Source organism: Castor canadensis, chromosome 14 (assembly GCF_047511655.1).
Source record: "Castor canadensis chromosome 14, mCasCan1.hap1v2, whole genome shotgun sequence".
Taxonomy (NCBI): domain Eukaryota; kingdom Metazoa; phylum Chordata; class Mammalia; order Rodentia; family Castoridae; genus Castor; species Castor canadensis.
Window position 1 is genome coordinate 942,783 of NC_133399.1, and position 18,473 is coordinate 961,255.

Genomic DNA, 18,473 nt, shown 5'->3' on the forward strand with positions numbered 1-18,473 from the left:
GGGCACGCAGGCCTGGGCACACACTCCGGACCCCAACAGAAGGTTTTGGTGTTTTGTGGCGAGATCTTGCTGTGTAGCCCACAGTGGCCTGGAACTTGGGATCCTCCTGCCTCTGCCTCTTGAGTGCTGGGGTCACAGGCATGGCCACCACGCCCTGTGTCCCTTGCAGGCCCTAGGCGTCGGGGCCCTCGCGGTTAACAACAGGACGGGCCACCACACCTTTCTTGGTATGTTGGCTCAGGGTGAGACAGGGCCCCACCTCGCTTGGCCTGTGTGCCTGTCCTCACCCTGTCGAGGATGGCTGGCTTGGGGGCTCTCCCGGGAGGGGGACGTCCTTCCAGGCCTCAGGCCAGTCCACATGGCTGTCCAGCTGGAGCAGGAGCAGGGATGAGCTGGGCTTGGTGGCTTGCAAGTGCCATGTTTGTGTGGCCTGACGTGCTGTCATCGGGGACTGCCTGGGAGAGGAATGCTGGCCACACGGTCACGTTGTGTTCTACTTGTCTGTAAAATGAGAGTGGCCTGAGTTAAAGGGAGGGCCGAGGGCTGTGCCCTGGAGAGGCCCGCGTGAGCTGCACGATGGCCAGGTGTGAGAAGCTGTCCTGCCTCTGTCCCCACGGGTGCAGCCAGTCTGCTGCCCTGTCCGGCATGGGTGGCTCTCGGAGAATTGCATGTCACTGGCCTGCTTGGATTGTGGTCTGGGGACAGGAGGTGAGGTCCACCCCACCAGTCCCCTAGGATGGAGCACTTGCCGCTCACGGCCTGCCCTCTCCGTGGCCGTGAGGTGCCCAGGGTGCCGGGATGCGGGGCCAGCCCAGCCTCCCGGGTCGCGCCCCGAGGTTACGTAAGCACGAGCAAGCTGCGTCTGCAAAGTGGAGCATCCCAGCTATTCTGGGCGGTGATAACGAGGACAGCTCCTGCCTTGTCCTCCACGGTCCCTGCCACCTGGCAGGGAGGCAGCCGGGTCGCAGACGCAGGCGACCCCAGCGCGCAGGCCGTGTGGCAGCGCCCCCCTCTCGCTCTAGCTCTCGTTCTCCGAGCTGTGAGCTGCCAGGAGGCGGCTCTGGCAGATGGCCCGGGGCGGGGGCGGCCACCCCCCCTGCTGCATCTGGGATCCGAGGTGGGGGCGGCACCTGTCAGAAACCAGGCTTGACGGCTTCAAGACGGCCGGGAGGCCAGCCCTGCGGGGTGGGCGGCGTGGCTGGGCGAGGGGCCGCTGGGGGAAAGGCAGCCCCCCCCGGGTCAAGTGGCCGGCGTCCCTGCTGCTGGTTTGTGTTGCGGAATTGGTGACAAGACTTGACACTGAGGTCGGCTCCCCAGTGAGGGCGGAGACGACACCCGATGTCCCGGGCTGCACACGAGAATGGTGGAGGGGCTCACCGCTCTCCCTCGGCTCAGTGGCCCACGCGCACCCTTGTGCACGGGGCCTTGGACTGCTGCCTGTGACTGTAGTGACAAAGTGCCGGAAGCCGGGGACTTCCCACAACAGAAATCCATCCTCTTGCCATCCGGAGGCTGAAGGTCCAAAGTCAAGGTGGCAGCAGAGCTGGCTCCATCCGCAGGTGCCAGGAGGCCCCTTCCGGCCTATCTCAGCCTCCCAGAGCTCCCTCCAGCCTGTGTCTGTGTTGTCACGTGTCTCTCTGTCTTTCCACCCTTCTGAGGACACAAGTCCCTCCCAGTCCAGGGCCGCCCCATCTCACCTCCTGCCACCCACCAAAGCCCTCTGCAAGTCCAGGCACAGGTCCTGCCTTAGCACGCAGATGGATACCCGTCGGATATGGGGATATGGGCGACCTGCCACAGACTCAACGCCACGCGTGTCCTCACGAGCCCTTAGTGGGGTCCTGGCGTCCTCTGAGGTTGGCGGTGCTGTGTCCCCACCCCCGACGGGCTCCATCGTGGTGTGGCTGGCTCCCCAACTTCCCTGAGCAGGGTGGAAGTTCCAGCCGTGGGTGTCGTGGACGTGGGCATGGAGGATGTGCGCTGTCCTCCCTCCCTGTGTCCTGCAGGCAACTCCCCGCCCCGTGGCGGGGGTGAGGACACTGAGGTCAGGCGCTCACGAGCTTCTCCAGTGTCCTTGGCCAGGCGTGGGCAGAGGGTGGTAGGAGCCCCCGTTCTGCCTCACAGCCATGCGGTGGGGTGCGTGGATGGTGTCCCCCCAGTTCCGTACCGCGCCCTGTGGCTGGCCTGATCTCTGCCTCCCGAGTAGCTGGGATTACAGGTGTGAGCCACCAGCGCCTGGCTGAGTTGGAAATCTCGAATGAGGTGGTGTGCCTTCAGGGCTGGCCCTGTCTACAATGACTGGTGTCCTTATCCAGTGAGCTGGCATGGTGGCACCTGTGGTCCCAGCTGCTCCAAGGCCAAGGCGGGAGTTCAAGGCCAGCCTGGGCCACAGAGTGAGACCTGATCTTGACAATGACAGGCAAGGACACACCAGGCCTCGGAGAGAAGGGGGAGCAGAGGTTGCAGTGCTGTAGCCAAAGTCGGTCACAGTCACAGTCACCATGGTAAACTGTGCACAGTTCAGTGGCACAGCACACAGCAGTGTGTGCAACCCCACCTCTGTGTGGTTCCAGAACATTTCGTCCCTCCCAAAAGGAGACCCCGTCCCCATCAGGAGCCCCTCCCCTCCCCGGCCCCAATGGCCACCTGCTGCACTTACCGCCTGTTGCAGGCATTTCTCATCAGTGGGTCTCAGCCATGCAGCCTTTCCTGTCACTCGCCATGTGCTTTCACGGGTCACCTTGTTCCTTCTCATGGCTGAATGATAGTCCACGGTGTGGGGGGCCTCGGTGTGTGTTCCGTTTCTCTGTAGGGTGGTTTTCTGACTTTTGGCACCCTTCCTTGCAGACAGCACACCTGCAGTTCGCAGCTTGGCTTGATGTCATCTTTAGCGTCCCAGTGTCCATCCCCGCCACCTGACTGAGGTGCTGGTGCAGGGCAGGTGCCGTGGACACTCCTATCTGTATCACTCAGTGTCCGTCACTGTGACAAAATACCTGTGAAAACCACCTTAACAAGTGAAAAGGTCGACTGGGCTCTCGGTTTCCCAGCTGGCTGCTCCTTTGCTGTGGGGCTGAGGTGGGGCAGAGTGGAGCGTGGGGCACGGCTGGAGCGTGGGGCGGAGGAGGTGCTCACCTTGCGATGGCCCGGAAGCAGAGAGGGACAGGAAGGGACTGGGAACAAGATGCCCTTCACGGACCACCCCCCCTCAGTACCTCACCTCCTTCCTGGTGCTACCACCTCCTAGTAGCGCTGTCACCAGCGGGGGACCAGGCCTGCCACACGGGCCCTTCAGGGACACTCAGGCTATCTGCAGACACTTTGCCGAGTAAGGCCACAGCCTCAGCTGTCAGCAGTGAGGACTTAGACTTAACTTTTGGGGACACAAGTGAACCCATGCTGCTGGTACACCTCTCGTCAGTCCCTGAGGCCTTAGGCTATGTCCCCTGAGCTCACCCCCCCCCTGGCAGTGTCCCTCGGCCTTTCTCAGAGGCCACCTGGAGCTGGGCTGCACTCAGTATTGTCACGGGAACCTGTGTGCCCCTGCCCGCCAGGCTCCGGTGTCCCTTCTCCTTGGCTCTCGGCACTGACGTGGCTGTGTCCTTCCTGTGCCCTGGGCCTTGGGACCATGCCGGCTGTGGCCTTGGTGACTGCGGGGCCTCCCTGCCTCACGCCCCAGCTTGGTGGCACTCAGACGTCCCTCCCTGTGGCCTGCAGGAGCTCCAGCCTTGCAGAGCCCTCGCCGACCGGTCATGTCTTTGCTGTGTTTGTTTCTTGTTTGGTTTTTGAAGCAGGGTCTCACTGTGCACCCCAGGCTGGCCTGGAACTCGAGATCCTCCTGCCCCAGCCTCCCGAATGCTGGGGTCACAGGTGTGGCCGCCACACCCGGCCTCCTTGGCATTTGTCCAGGGTTCAGGCCTGCATCGCTCCTGGGGTGTTGGTTCCTTCTGAGCGCTCAGGAGGCCCAGGTCACCTCCCTCCATCAGAGGACGGGTCCCCCTGCATGGGCCCTTGGTGGATCTGTGTTCACGGGGCCACCAGGCCACTGGTGGACGCAGCTTGGCCATCACACGCTGCAGAGTCCTGGCTGGCCCTTTGGGGCTCTGACCCCTGCCGTCCCAGAGCCTCGTGACGTCCAGGTCCTGGTCAGATGCTCTGCATCCTCTGCCTGTGTTGTTTCCTTAACCGTGGCTCAACGGCCCCTTTCCTGTCCCCACCCTGTCCACTGTCCTGCTCGCAGGCTCCACCTCTGCCTCCTCTCCCTGTGCCACATCTCTTCTGCCCACCCCCGTGGATGTCCCTGGGTTGGGGACCCCCAGCCTTACCCTGGGTCCTCCCGTTCGAGAAAACCCCACAGCACCAGAGCCTGGCCAGCGTACTGCCCCGGCCTCGCCCTCCACCTCACCCCACCGCGGGTCCCACCACCCCGTCGCCCTGCCCAGGACCAGGACCGTCCCGGCCCTCGCTCTGGACGGTGACACAGTTCCATGTCAGCATAAATCCCGGCTTGGCGCGGCTCTGCCACAGGCTCCCGGGCAGGATTACGGGGCGGCCACCTGGCTCTCAGGCCACCTGGCCCCGTCATTTCCTCCCCGGCTGACATACACAGCCTCGCTTCACCCTCGCGCCCTGGGCGACTGTGGTGGGAACTGAGGCCCAGGGACCGTGGGCACAGGCGGCAGGGATGTTGTTCCTGGGATGGTTCTCGGTGTGGCTCTGCAGGTGACCTGGAACTTGGTGACAGCAGTTAGTGCCTTGAGCGGTGTCCCCTGAGAAGTTTCTGTTCCCCAGAACCCGTGACCTCTTAGAAGTCGGGTCTCTGCACGTGTGATCAGGTCGGGTGCGGTCATAGGTGGGCCCCAAGTCCAGTGGCCAGGTCCTTATGACAGCCAGGGACGGAGGAAGCAGAGCGGGGGACGGACGTGTCTTCAAGCCCTGAGCCTGGCAGCCAGCCAGAGCCGGGGACAGGCCTGGGACCTCCATAAGGGCCAGCTGCCCACCGGCCCTGGCCGGCCTCCAGCTGTGAGGGGTCCCTGAGGGCCGGCTGTCCAGCGAAGCTGCCCAGAGGCGGGATGGGTGTCCCGGCTGTCACACCCCCTCCGTCTTTCTCTCTCTCGCTCCTCCTTTGTTTTCTTTCTCTTCTAATTTTGCGGTGCTGGGTTGGACCTCAGAGCCTCATGTACACGGGCTGGGTGAGCGAGGCCACCGAGCCGCGCCTGGCCTGGCCTCCTCCTCCCTTTGCTCCTGGGCACAGAGCTGCCTTTTAGCTCAGTAGCTGCACAGAGCGAGTGGTGTGTGACCAAAACCCAGGGAAAGCCACAGCACCTCTGGGGTTTGTGCTGAAAAGTACCCCAAATCTCAGTTGTCTCAGGCCTGAAAGGTGGCTCCAAAAGCAGCCATTCAGCTGGGTGCCGTGGTTCTCCCATGTAATCCCAGCTACTTCAGAGGCAGAGATTGGGAGGACATAGGTTCAAAGTTTACGAGACCCCATCTCAACTAACAAGCTAGACATGGTTGTGCACACCTGTCACCCAGGCAAAAAGAGTGGGGGCCCAGCTTAGGGATCCCCAACCCCACCCTGCACTCTGGAGGCTAGTTTGGGGACAGTCCTGGCACCTGTGGCAGACTAAGGACCAGCCCTGAGGACAGTATGTGGGTCCACGCTGGGGTCCCCAGGTCTGGAGGGGCTGTGAGGGACATTTCCCGGGGGTGCCACTGGGCCCAGCTGTTGGGGCTGGTTGGCCTCCCAGACATGCAGACAGCCAGCGTCTCCCTGTGAGGGCTGTGAGCTAATTGTGCCCCCTGCAGAGCCAGAGGTGGGAGCCCTGACCCCAGTGTGACTGTTGGAGACACGCTTAGGGGTCACTAAGACAGAACAAGGCTGGTGACCGTAGAGGAAGGGTCAGGCTGGGGTGTGGCTCGGTGAAGAGTGCTTATCAAGGCTCCGGGTTCCATCCCAGAAAAGGGAGAGAGAAGTGACCTCTGTCCACCCCCCCATGAGGAAGGGCCAGGGGCCCCCAGGACCATGGAGAGAGGGCTTGGGGACACAGCCTTCAGCTGTCCCCTGCCAGCCAGGAAGGAGCCCCTCCTTTGGCTGGGCCACCTTGGGCAGTCCCGTGTCCCTCCCGGGCTCTGAGGCCCCACCCCGAGTGGGCACACAGCCAGCCGGCAGGGCTGAGGTGGGGGTGGACTGTGCCGCAGCTGTGCTCTGTGGACCCCCAGGGACCCCCCTACCCCAGCCGGGGTGTCTGCACTCCCCCCCCACGCAGCGGGGCTGGGATTTGGCGAGCCTGATTAAAGACATTCCGAATGAGCGCCGTGTTTGGATCGCTCTGTGTTTACACTGTGATGGAAATTGCAAGCAGCGGGGTGTCCCCAAGGGCATGCCGCCTGGCCCCCTGCACCGCCGTGTCGCTCACCGACCCTTTCCTCTTTCCTCGCGCCTCCTCCCCGCCGCGGTCATTCAGTGCGGACCTTGCTGTCACCTGGCTCGCTCTCCTCCACGTGGGGCCCAGCGCAGTGGCTGGAAAAGGAAGCCACACCTCAGAGACAGACACCCGAGTCCATCCCCAGCCCGGCCAGACAAATGGACAGGAACAAAGGCGGGGATGGTGAAGCTGAGGGCTGTGACATTCCCCGTGGTCCCCTCCCCGGGGGACCCCTGAGGTTTGAGGGCGGCCCTGGTGCATCTCTGGACACCCACGTTCATAGCAGGTTCTGCACAGGGTAGAAAAATAACCCAGTGTCCATCACCCAGGGGTAAATCCATAAACAAGTGTGGTGGCCACGTGTGATAGAGCATGCCGGGCTGGAGGAGAATGGGGCTCTGGCACCCGCCACGGTGAGGGTGAACCTCCAAATTCGTGAAGTGAGATAAGCCAGACACGAAGGCCGTGTCTGGCACGACTGCTGGTCAGAAATGTCCAGAACAGCAAATCCACAGGACAGGAAGCAGAGCCGGGGCTGCCGGGGCTGGGGGAGGGGACGGGTGACTGCTGGTGGGGACCAGGGTCTCCTGTGGGGGGATGGAAGGCCCTGGAACCAGACGGAGATGGAGATTGCATAGCACAAAGAGTGTACCGAATGCCACCAGACGAGATGATGGCCGTTTTGACTTTATTTGATTGTTTTACAGGCGCTCACCATTGGGCAGCCCCTCCCCCCAAACCTTTTAATGGTAACATTCGTGTGGGGTGACGAGCCTCCCCCGCAACTTTTTTGGAAAGCATACCTTTACCTACGAGGAAAAAGAAAATGTTTTGCAAGAAAATGTGTTTTAAAAAGCAAAGGAAAAACAGAGAGAGAGCCCTGGCACTCTTGCTGGGTGGCACAGGGCACACCAGGGTGTGCCGGGGAGGCCTCAGAGCTGGGCTGAGCTGGGCTGGGCTCCTGTCCCATCCCCTCACCCTGAAATCGGCTTCCTGCTGCAGGCGCCAGGTCCTAGCACGGCCGGCCCTGGTGTGCTGTGCCCTCCTCATCCTGCTCGGTCCCGAGCAGCAGTGCTAAGTGGCCCCCAGGGCCTGGGATCCTGAGTGCACGGCTGGGACCGAGGTGCAGGTGGCTCCTGCAGGCATTGGCCTGAAGCCAGCAGGCAGCAGATGGCAGCTACCCCCAGCCGGGCAGGGCTGTGCCGTGGGCCTGGGTGGCCTGCCAGGCAAAGGTTCCTGGGGGACCTGGAGCTGGCGGAGGGCATCACTGCCCTGACTGTGGATGCTGCGTGGTGCCAGCAGCTTCTGCCCCATCAGCAACTATCCATACTTCATCCTTGTCTGCCAGCCTGAGCCTCAGCCTGTGCACTTCCAACCCCAGGGCCTTTGCACCTGCCATTCCCTCCTTCCCTGTCCATTGCCACCTCCCCGGGCTTTCCTCCTGCTCACTCTCAGCTCAGTCTCATGGCCCTCCCGCTCAGGACCAGGGACTCCTGTGGACAGCCCCTCTCTCATCTGTCTGTCTGTCTGTCTGATGTGCTGCCACGTACCCTGCCCCTAGAACCATGCCCAGTGCTAAAGGGAGGGGTACACTGAGATGTCAGCCACCACAGGCTGCGAGCCAGGCTGGGCTGTGGTTCCAGGTGCTGTGGGGCTTGAGAGGACAAAGGTCCCCGTCCCATGTAGGGGCTTAATGCCTCCACGCCACCCAGGGCTCCCAGGACGCCTGTCAGAATCCATGAAACCCATCCAGGTTCTGAAGGAAGCCCGATTCCAGAGCCCCCAACCCTCGGCAGGCTTCCACTCATTCCAGCAGGTGCTCGGTGGTCACTCCTTCCCTGTGCATGGGCCGAGCTCCACCTGACACAGGCTCTGCCCCTGGCCCTCCCGGGGCCCTGTATGACAGGAGGCAGACATGCCGACCTTGATTGGGGTTCCCGGCACCGAGTGGCAGAGGCACCCTCAGGGTGTTAGGTGGCGTGTATGGGGGCGGGGACAGTGTCCGTGCAAAGGCCCTGAGGAAGCGACAGTGGCTTGGGAGGTGTGAGGTCTGTGCTCAGCGCTCACAGCTCCTGTGCCTCCTGCCCCTCTGCAGCCTGGCCCCTGTGCAGGGGCTGCGCTCAGCCATCGGCTGGCCTGTCACTTAATCTCATTAGAAGGCCAGCTGTTACCATGGGGACTGCGACAGACCCGGCCTGACCAAGGCCACTGCATCGCAGAGTGGTGCCTGCCTGGGAGGGGCCGGCGGTGGGGTGTGTGTCGGAGGTGGGGCGGGGGGGGGCTCATCTCGTTCTGTTCAGGGCTCCCAGGAAACTGAGGGCTGCCCAAATGTCATTTCCTATCTTGAGAAGTGGCCATTGCTGTATCACGCTAGGGCCCCAACTCTGCTCCCCAGCCTCGGGGTCCCTGCTTGGTGGCCCTTTGATGCTCCAGGACAAGAGGACCTGCCCTGAGGGGTGTGGGCAGACGGAGGCCACGATGTGTGCTGTGGTGGGCTAGCCCATTAGCAGGAGGGGCTGGGGAAGCCCGGGTGCCATCTTGTCCTCAGGAAGGATTTGTGTTGGGTCGGGGGGAGTTGGGAGGTGTCCCCTGCCTGCAGACAAGGGGCTGAGGGCTGGGGACAGGTCAGAGGCAGCTTTCCCTGGGGACATTTGCCCACCCTGCCCCACAGCGCTTCCTGATGCCGGATGGGGCGCTCAGGTCCCCTCCAGGAGGAGCTCTCCCCACAACAAGGGGAGGGGGACCCCAGTACTGCTCTGTCGTCCCAGCCACATCTGTGCCTCCAGCCCTTCAGGGTCACAGAGGGCTTGGGTCCCGGGTGGGGGGCAGGTGAAGCTCTGCGGTGCCTGTAGTGCGGTTGACTGTGTCTCCCCAAAAAGCGTGTCCTCGCCCCCGCCCCGGGACCTGCGGACGAGGTCCACAGGTGAACAAGGCGTCAGGATGAGCTCACTCTGGATTAGGTACTGCAGGACTGGCTTCGGGACCCCAAAGATAGTGAATCCCGGTGCTCAGTCCCTTCTGGAAGGGGCAGGGTGTGCAGAGTATCTCCGGGCACCCTGGGCCGATGCAATGTAACCGCCACGCACAGGCCGTTTTCCAGGAGTGTGACTGTGATTCTGCGCAGTCCTGGGGTTGAACCAGCGTTGAACTTGCTGGGCCAGCGCTCTGCCACGTGGACCATGGCCCCACTGTTCTGACCCCGGATGCCCTACAGGCACAGCAGGTATGGCAAGGGTGAAAGGCCCAGCTGTGGGCATGCACAAGTGACCACCAGGGCCACATAGCCGGAGGCCGAGGAGCCATGAGTAGAGCTGGGCAGCAGTGCCTCGCTGAGTCGTTTCCATCATTGTGACAAGCGTACCCCAGCAGTGTGACGGGGCCTCGAGGGTGCTCGGTACTGGGGTTTGAACTCGGGACCTCACGCTTGCTAGGCAGGCACTCTACCACTTGAGCCCCTCCACCAACCATTTTTTTTGTGTGTGTGAAGGATTTTTTTTTCAAGATACGGCCTTGGGAACTGTTTGCCAAGGCCAGCCTCAAACCACGATCCTCCTGATCTCTGCCTCCTGAGTAGCTGGGACTACAGCTGTGACATCTTTGCTATTTCCTGCTCATCTGGAACTTCCACAGCCAAGTGGGGTTGGGACAACCGAGCTGAGACTGTGTAGTGACACCTGGGGGCATCACAGTCCCTTTAGATGGGGGAAAGGTCTGTCACAGGACCAAGCCCAGGGGGCTTTGGAGCGGGGCGGGGGGGCAGGGGGGGTGGTCTGTAGGGACAGGGGAGAGATGGGGAGGCCATTGTGGAGTACAGTGACAGGACTCCGTGGATCCCATCTTGAGTGGTGCCCATTGTAACTGCTGTAGCTGTGGCCTTGGGCTCCATCACTGTGGCTGCCTTAGCTCTCCCAGCTGTGGTCCCCTTGTCCACAGCTCTGAGGACCGTGTGGAGGCTGGAGCTCCGTGCAGGGAGCTGTGTGGCCACCTGGGGTCTCTCCAGAGCTGGCCCCGCTCTGAGGGTTGCCTGGACTGGCCGGGAAGGGGTGGCCAAGCTGCTGCCTGAGGCCTTCTGGGGTCTGAGCTCAGCTGCCATGTGGCTTTCAGGCAGGCTGTCCACTGGCCTGTGACCTCAGCCCCAGTGAGGGGACAATAGTGTCCATTCTTCCTTTGCAATGGTTTGGCACTATATGACCAGTTGTGGGCTGGCTCCTGGGTGGGTGGAGCTCTGTCCTGCAGTGTCTATGGTTTTGGGGCTTTAGGTGAAGGGACGCACGAGGGACCATGGCTTGGTGGTGGGACGTGACACGGTGTTCTGCAGGTTGGTCAGCCGAGGTGGAGGCCTGTGGGGGCCAAGGCAGGCCTCCAATCGCCCCAGGACCCCAGGAGAAGGAGATCAGCTCCTGGGAGGTCGGGGAGCTGACCACCCTCAGGTTTGGCAGCTCACAGGGACTCTGATCTCCTGGCAACCGGCAGACTTGTGGTTATGGTTTATTACGGCAGGAGACGTGGCCAACAGAGCAGGGAGAGGCATGGGGTGGAGTCCAGGAGAGCCAGGCTGGGGCTCCCCAGCCTCCTCCCATGGTCAGTGCGACGCACACACACCACCCCGCCAGCCTCGAGCTCCCAGCCCTGGTGTGCGGGGCTCTTGCTGTTGTCTGTGCTGGGGACGTGGTTAACTGTCCACGTGGCTGACCACAGCCTCCACCCCTCCAGAGGTCCAGGGGAGGTCACGTGGCCTGAAGCCTCCACCCTGCATCTCACTGTGACCACCTGTGTCCAGGAAGGCCTAGACCTAGACCTGCAGTGACGCTCTCACCACAGGGCACCGGGGTGTCCAGGCTGCTTCCTGGGAGCTTGGAACAGTCCCAATGCCACTCTGGGCCAGGTTGACACTAGTGCAAATGACATGAGTGGGGAGGGCCCTCAGGAAAGTGGAGGGGACAGGAAATCATGGGAGCCGGAGCCATCCGCTCCCACGTCGCTCCCAGCACCGGGCATCTTCTGGCTAAAGGCCTTCCACCCTGTCCGGACCCTTTTTCTGGTCAGGAGCCCAGTTTTTGCACGCAGACCCACCTGGGTGAGTGACCAAGAAGGAGAAACTGAGGCCTAACTGGGGCCTCCGGGTCCCTGAGGGGTGGTTGTGGAACGGCCTCCTGCCAGGACTGCGTGACGGGGTCTCAGAAGGTTGGCAGGAATGGACCCCACCCCACTGCACCCCACCCGCACAGCCTCCCCATCCTGGCCTGGCACGGCCAGGTGACGTGGACGACTGCGGGGTGGGGTGGGGTGCGGTGGAGGGCGAACCCGGCTGGCAGTGAGACCCAGGGCTCCTGACATCCCCCATCCCCGCGGCAGGTGTGGGAGCCCCCCAGGACCGAGCGCGGCCAGGCCCCGGCTCCACCGCAGCAGGAAACAGCTGTCTACCTGGGCGAGGTGCTCGGCCGGGCGTGCGGCCAGTTCCCAGGCTCGCTTCCCCTCCCGTCCGAGGCCCCCCAGGAAGCGGGCCTGGCGTGGGAGAGCGGGCGGGCGGCTGCGGAGACTGCCAGCAGCTGTTGTGAAGGGACCCGGTCCTCCTTGTTGTGGACACTGTGGACCTAGCAACCGGCGGGCCCACGCCCATGACGGCCACGTGGCGGGCCTCGGGGACCGCCCTCCCTGAGGCCAGCTCACACCGTCCACGGCAGCGTGACCTTGGGCCCGTGGAGCCCCACGAACCGGGGAACTCCGGTGCTCGGACGGGACTGGGGACCTGCCGGGCCACCCAGGCCCCCAAGTGGGCTGCTGGAACCCCTGCAGCACGCATCCCAGCCAGCGCTGTGTCCCTGCACCCAGGGTCCACTGCAGGCTCTGGCTGAGATGAGAAATGGTTATTGGGGTGGGCGTGCGGCCACCTCCACAGTCATCATATCACTGTCCCCTTACGTGGTCACCAGCAGGTCAAATTGACCAGCAAGACCGCCAGGGCCCCGAGTTCACAGTGTAAACCGCCCTCCTCGGGGCGCACAGCCCTGCCCGGCTCGGTGATGGGGCTCGCGTTTGGTCAGGAGATGCCTGGTTTCTCTGGGAGTCCCTGGGTCACGGTCCCCACAGTGGGACCTCCCAGGGCGCCCTGTGGGGTGGCCGTGGGCGATGTCCCCTCCCCCAGCTGGCGGCCTCTGTCTTGCAGCTGCAGCTTCAGAAGTCACAGTACCTGCAGCTGGGCCCGAGCCGCGGTCAGTACTACGGCGGGTCCCTGCCCAACGTGAACCAGCTGGGCAGCGGTGCCATGGACCTGCCCTTCCAGGTGAGCTCCCCCACCCACCCCCCCACGTGTGTCCACCCGCTCAGGACGGCAGGGTCCTCACACAGAGCCGGGCCCACCCTCCCCTGCCCACTCTGTCCCCTGTACCGTGGCCAGCAGGACGCAGACTGGCCCAGCCGCACCCCTGCATGGACCCCAAAGCCAGCCCTCCGCCTGGCTGCTGTGAGCGAGCGAGCGAGCGAGCGAACGAGCGAGCTCCGAGCGCCCCGGCAGCCTCTGCACCTGCCGGCCGGCTGTGTGGCCGCGGGAAGCGCTCGGGGCCTCGGGGCCTTGGCTCCGTCCACCTCCCTAAGCCGCAAGCCCAGCAGTTCTAGAAGGAGGCCCGGCCGCCTGACCCCACTTGTCGGCAGGCGGTTTTTGGCAAGAACCCACCCAGTGCGGCTCCCACAGGCCGCAAGGCCTTATCGTAAACGAGGGGAGATAAGGCTGCCGGCTCCCCGTCCAGCGTCCATCATCCATTGTCCATTGCAGGCAGAGGTGGGAGTGGGGACAGCCAGGTTGGGACTCAGGGTCCCCCAGCAGTCACACATCTATCTACCCAGTGCTGCGAGAGCCCCAGAAACAGCTGTGGGCCGGGTGGAACTGGGCTGTCCCCAGTGGACCCCCAGCTCCTCGGGTCTGCCTGGCTTGGGTCCCCTGAGGCCACATTAGAGGTGACACCGGGACTCTGTCACTCTGGTTCCACACGGGCTCCCTGCTGAAGCCCTTTGGGCCGATGTCTCCTCCTCTCAGGCCAAGGGTCACAGGCCCTGCTGGGCACCGCCTGGGGGACCCTGGACGCCCCCTGCCCGGCCACTCAGAGTCTCGGTTCTTTGCATTTTCAGCCCAGCGGATTTCTGGGGGAGGCCCTGGCCGCGGCTCCTGTCTCTCTGGTAATTGAGTCCCTAGCCTGAGGCCGCGGGGACACGGCAGCAGCCTGGTGTCCCAGGCCCCCCCTGTGGCTCAACAGCCACAGATGTGCCTGTACCCCATCTCGGGAAGTGTGCATGGCCACATCCAGAGGCCCCCGGGGGACGCTTGGGGGCCATCTGGGCGGATGTCACTTTGGCCGGGGCCACCCCGGCCGTATCTGAGCATGTGTCCCCATGCTGCATGCTCTGCCCCTCAGGAAGCACGCATCTGCGTGTGTCCCCGGCGTCCCCGGCCGACAGGAGGGGCCTCGTGCGCTGGGCGGGGCTGGCCCAGCCTCCTCCCCACCCTGGCTCTGCTTCTGGCCTCAGTTTCCCCCTCTGGGCTGCGCTGAGAGGTCGATGGCCCCATCCTTCCAGGCTTCTGGTGGCAAAGTCCCCACCCCTGCTCTTTGCTGCCATCTCCTGGGTTCACATCCTTTTGGAGGGGTAAAAGTGTAGAAAGCCCCGTCCAGCGAGGGTCCTTGCTGGCTGGGTCATCCCCGAGAGCCGAGCCAGTGCTCAGGCGAGTGCCTTCCAGAGGGGTCCCAGGGGCCAGATGGCCGGGCAGCAGACTGCCGCGTCCAGAGCTGGCAGAGTGGCCGATCTCACTGTACTCAGATGGCCAGAGGCCTCACGGGGCGAGGGCAGGCAGAGACACAGGGCCTGGCCGGGGCCTCGTGCCAGCCCCAGGTGCTGGGGCTCCAGAAGGACGAGACGCCGGGGAAGGGCCTGTGGGGGCCGAGGCTTAGCCCGGACCCCCCTGGGGGCCAGCGCGGGGCCCCGTCTTGGCAGCCCCTCCAGGGATGACGTAGGTGGGGACAGGAGGCTGGCCAGGCCTGGGAGTGGGCGGAGGCCCGTCTGCACCTGGCCAGGCTGGGGAGGGCTGCTCGGGCCGCCTGCTCCCCGGCTGGCTGGCGATGGCCCCGAGCTTGTGCCGCTCTGCCTGGCCCGTGCATGCCAGCTGCCCGCACGCCTGTGTCCCAGGCCTGGACCCCTCGCCGGCTCTGCACCCCCACCCCAGGGCTCGGAGGGCTGGGGGACTGGGCTGCAGGAGGAAGCCCTCACCAGGCCACGGTGGGCCCAGGGGAGTCGGGGAGATTCGGGGGAGAGGGGGGCAGAGCCGGGTGGGTGCCATTGGTGATCAGTGTCTGGGTTTCTCTGTTTCTGCCTCCGCCTCCTGTCCTCCCCTCACCCCAGACACCCTTCCAGTCCTCGGGCCTGGACACCAGCCGGACCACGCGGCACCATGGGCTGGTGGACAGAGTGTACCGGGAGCGTGGCCGGCTTGGCTCCCCACACCGCAGGCCCCTGTCGGTGGACAAGCATGGGCGGCAGATATCCTTCCTGGCAGAGGACGTGGGCAGGGGCGGCAGGGCTGGGAGGAAGTGGGTGAGACCAGGTGGACCTCACGCTGGCTCTGTGTGCATAAGAGGTGCATGAATTTCCCATCTGATCCCCGGTGGAGCAGAGACCTGCGGAGTCTCCTCCTGACGCTGCCATCCTGGGTGTTTGGCCGGCCCAGAGTGCCGGGAAGTCGCCGTGCAGACGGAGCCGCGATCCGTCCTCCTCTCCTCCCCGCGGAAGCCGGGCCAGCTGGGCCCCGGGAAGAAGGGGGCGCGGCCGCACGTGCGCTCGCCCGAGGACGGTGCTGAGTGCCGGGTGCAGGGGTCGGGTCCCCGGGGGACAGGGGCTGCGCTCGGCCAGGCAGGAAACGCTGCGAGGAGAGGAGAGGCCGGGAGGACGCCCCCGCCATGCCGGCCCAGCTGCACACAGGCCCAGGACGGGACGGATGGGATGGGATGTGACAGGACAGGAGGGGACGGGAGCCCAGGCCACTGCGAGCCGGCCGGGAGGGGTCTGAGTCCACCGTCCCTTAACTCAGTGCACGCCGACAGCTGCCCGTACGGCACCGTGTACCTGTCCCCGCCCGCGGACACCAGCTGGAGAAGGTCAGTGTCCAGGCTCAGGGCGCACTGTCACCGTTGCCCAGTCCTGTAGCACGGGGAGGCTGGATGCGTCCAGAAGTCACCTTGGCACCGGCCACAGCGGGGTCTCCAGAGTCCCCACCAGGCCCTCTCGTCCTCTGTCCCTCCCTCCCTCCGTCCTTTTCTTTCTCCTCCTCGTTGCTTTTTTTCTTTCTTTCCAAACGTACATATTCAGCTTACAGCTTCCTTTGTTCGTTTTTATTTTATTTGTCATTTTCTGAGCTGGGGTCTCCCTGTGCTGCCCAGGCTGGCCCTGAACTCCTGGGCTCCAGCCTCCCAAGTAGCTGGAACCCACAGGTGTCACCGGACCCAACTGACACGGTCACCACACGTCAGACCGCTGTCACGTTAGTGGACATAAAACAGGCAGAGCCAAGTGGCATAGGTGCCGTGTTACCCAGAGAGGTCAGGACACTGGCTGGGGGACACACAGCAGGGGCAGGCAGGGCGAGGCTTAGTTTCTGAAATGTCACTTGCCTGGGTCACTGTCACTTCTTCTCCTTGGACTAAGTTTGTCCCTCATCAGGGACTGGTGGGGATGTCCCCGTCAGCCACACAGGACCCACACAGGTTGAGGTCACCCTGTCCTTGTCATCTTCGGTTCCCTGAGTGGGGGCTCCCCTGCGCCCTGTCCAGTATGTGGGCAGTTGAAATGAGACCCCCACATACACACTCCCACCTAGGAAACCCCTGTGCCGCCTGCCACACACGGTTGGTGACTGGAACCCCAAGTCTGGACCCCCATGGGACTTTGGGCCCCCAGGAAGTCGGCAGGGACGGGGTAGGGGCGGAGGGCGTCTCTGCCTCTGTGCTGCTGGACGGTGGCTTTGCAGGTGGAGCAGTGGTCGCTCTTGTGACTTCAGGGTTTCACCAGGTGCAAAATGACCCCGTGGCCACTCTGTCCCCAGCAGGGGATGCAGTGTGGGGCCACGACTCATGGCTTCTGGTGAAGAGGGGTCAGGAGGCCTTTCGTCCCCCGTGGGCCTCACCGTCTCTCTCCTGTCCCCAGGACCAACTCGGACTCCGCACTGCACCAGACCGCGCTGACGCCCACCCCGTCAGAGTCCTTCACGGGTGGATCCCAGGACGCACACCAGAAAAGAGGTATGGGGGGCACTCACCGTCCAGCAGGTCACCTACTGTGGCGGATAGACCTTTGAAGGAAGACTTGGACTGTGCTGCCCCTCAAGAGGAGGGGCTCAGTGAAACTTGAACAGGTGGGATTAGTTGAGTTGGGTCTTGAAGAGCGCGTACCTGAAGTTACTCATCGTGTCTGTGACTTCTGGGGCACCTCCTGGTGCCATCGTGGCTGCAGGTGCACTCCTTTCTCATCGTCCTTCTTTCCACCCTAGTCTTACTTCTGACAGTCCCAGGAATGGAGGGGACCACGTCAGAGGCTGACAAGAACCTTTCCAAGCAGGCATGGGACACCAAGAAGGTAAAACTGCAGTCAAACCATTTTTTTTTTCCTTGTCACTCTTACCGAGCCTGGCCTACAGAAAACTCACGAGCCAGCCGGTTGGGGTGACTTTCTCTTCCTGAGCTGTGACCCTGGCTCAGGGCTGCTCAGGTGCCCTCTTGGTTCAACTTGCTGTTAAGAGCAGGTCGATTGCCAGGCGCTGCTGGCTCACGCCTGTAATCCCGGCTTCTCAGGAGGCAGAGACCAGGAGGATGGCGGTTCAAAGCCAACCCCGGGCAAATAGTTCCCGAGACCCTTGGGGTGGCCCAAGATGTAGGCCCCGAGTTCAAGGCCCAGTACCAGGAGGAGGAAACCCTGACCACATGCAGATGAAAGGGAATGTCAGGGAGCAGGGAGGGGGTCAGTGGTCGTGTCCCCTTTCCACAGTGAAGGAAGCAAAGGTGGCAGGTGCCCCGTGGACACTGTCTGCACGGTGCCTTTCAGAGCCATCTTGAGCACGCTCTGCAGGGTCCCCTGACGTGACCACAGGGCCCTGGCCAAGGAGGGACCCGCCCTGCCACAGCCACGCAGAGAAAGGGACGTCACGCTGGCCGCCTCCCGGGCTGTGGTCACAGGGTGGCAGTCACCCCAGGGGTGTTGAGAGGCCAGGCAGCCGGGAGGGCGTGCGGCAGGCCCTGGACTGTGAGGACGTCTGGGCCCAGCTGCTGGTGGCTTCGGGCAGCCCGGCTGTGGCAGGGCAGAGAGTTGCCCTGCGGGGCGTGGGACACAGCTCCCCTCGGCTGACAGCCATCTTCTCTTCCAGCCAGGATCCAGGCCCAAGTCCTGTGAGGTCCCTGGGATCAGGTAAGTCCAGCCCAAGGGGACCGAGTGGCCGCTGATGGCCGTCCAGGTGATAGAGACACCCTGTCCCGGCCACCAGACACAGCTCCCCTGTGGGCGGTCATCCGAGAGTGGCGATGTCCCCAGGTCCCGGGTGGGGACGGAGGGGGTGACATGGCCATCTGCGTCCCCAGCGCTCACCATGTCCCCTGGCCTGTCCCCAGCATCTTCCCGTCCACCGACCAGGAGAACACTACAGCCCTGATCCCTGCCGCCCACAGCACGGGGGGCTCCCTGCCCGACCTGAGCAATATCCACTTCCCCTCGCCGCTGCCCACCCCGCTGGACCCCGAGGAGCCCGCCTTCCCCGCGCTCAGCAGCTCTGGCAGTGCCGGAAACCTGGCCACCAACCTCACGCACCTGGGCCTCGGTGCGGGCCAGGGTAAGGCCCTGAGGGCGCGGGCACCATGTCCCCATCCAAGTGCAAGAGGTGACTTATCCCAGCTGCGTCCAAAGTGCTGGGAGCGGGGCCTGGGCAGAGGCCGGGTGGACAGACACACGGTGCCCCGCAGATGGGACGGTGACTTCCGGGGGGGACAGGGAGCTGGGAGCAGGCTGTGCAGGGTCAGC

At 63.8% G+C, this 18,473-nt stretch overlaps 1 protein-coding gene across 5 annotated transcripts in view; it reads left to right on the top strand.

Annotated features, from left to right (window-relative positions):
• Crtc1 (CREB regulated transcription coactivator 1) overlaps window positions 1-18,473 on the top strand; it is a 43,739-nt gene that overhangs the window by 11,872 nt on the left and 13,394 nt on the right. For 3 of the 5 annotated variants that reach the window (XM_074053609.1, XM_074053610.1, XM_074053611.1), the window contains exons 2-8: window positions 12,595-12,711; window positions 14,817-14,954; window positions 15,507-15,568; window positions 16,614-16,708; window positions 16,957-17,042; window positions 17,827-17,867; window positions 18,068-18,285. In XM_074053609.1, the coding sequence (XP_073909710.1) occupies window positions 12,595-12,711; window positions 14,817-14,954; window positions 15,507-15,568; window positions 16,614-16,708; window positions 16,957-17,042; window positions 17,827-17,867; window positions 18,068-18,285 (757 nt within the window). Of the gene's footprint in view, window positions 1-12,594; window positions 12,712-13,553; window positions 13,602-14,816; window positions 14,955-15,254; window positions 15,569-16,613; window positions 16,709-16,956; window positions 17,043-17,826; window positions 17,868-18,067; window positions 18,286-18,473 lie in introns of those variants that run through there. The other 2 variants (XM_074053608.1, XM_074053607.1) reach the window with 2 other exon arrangements.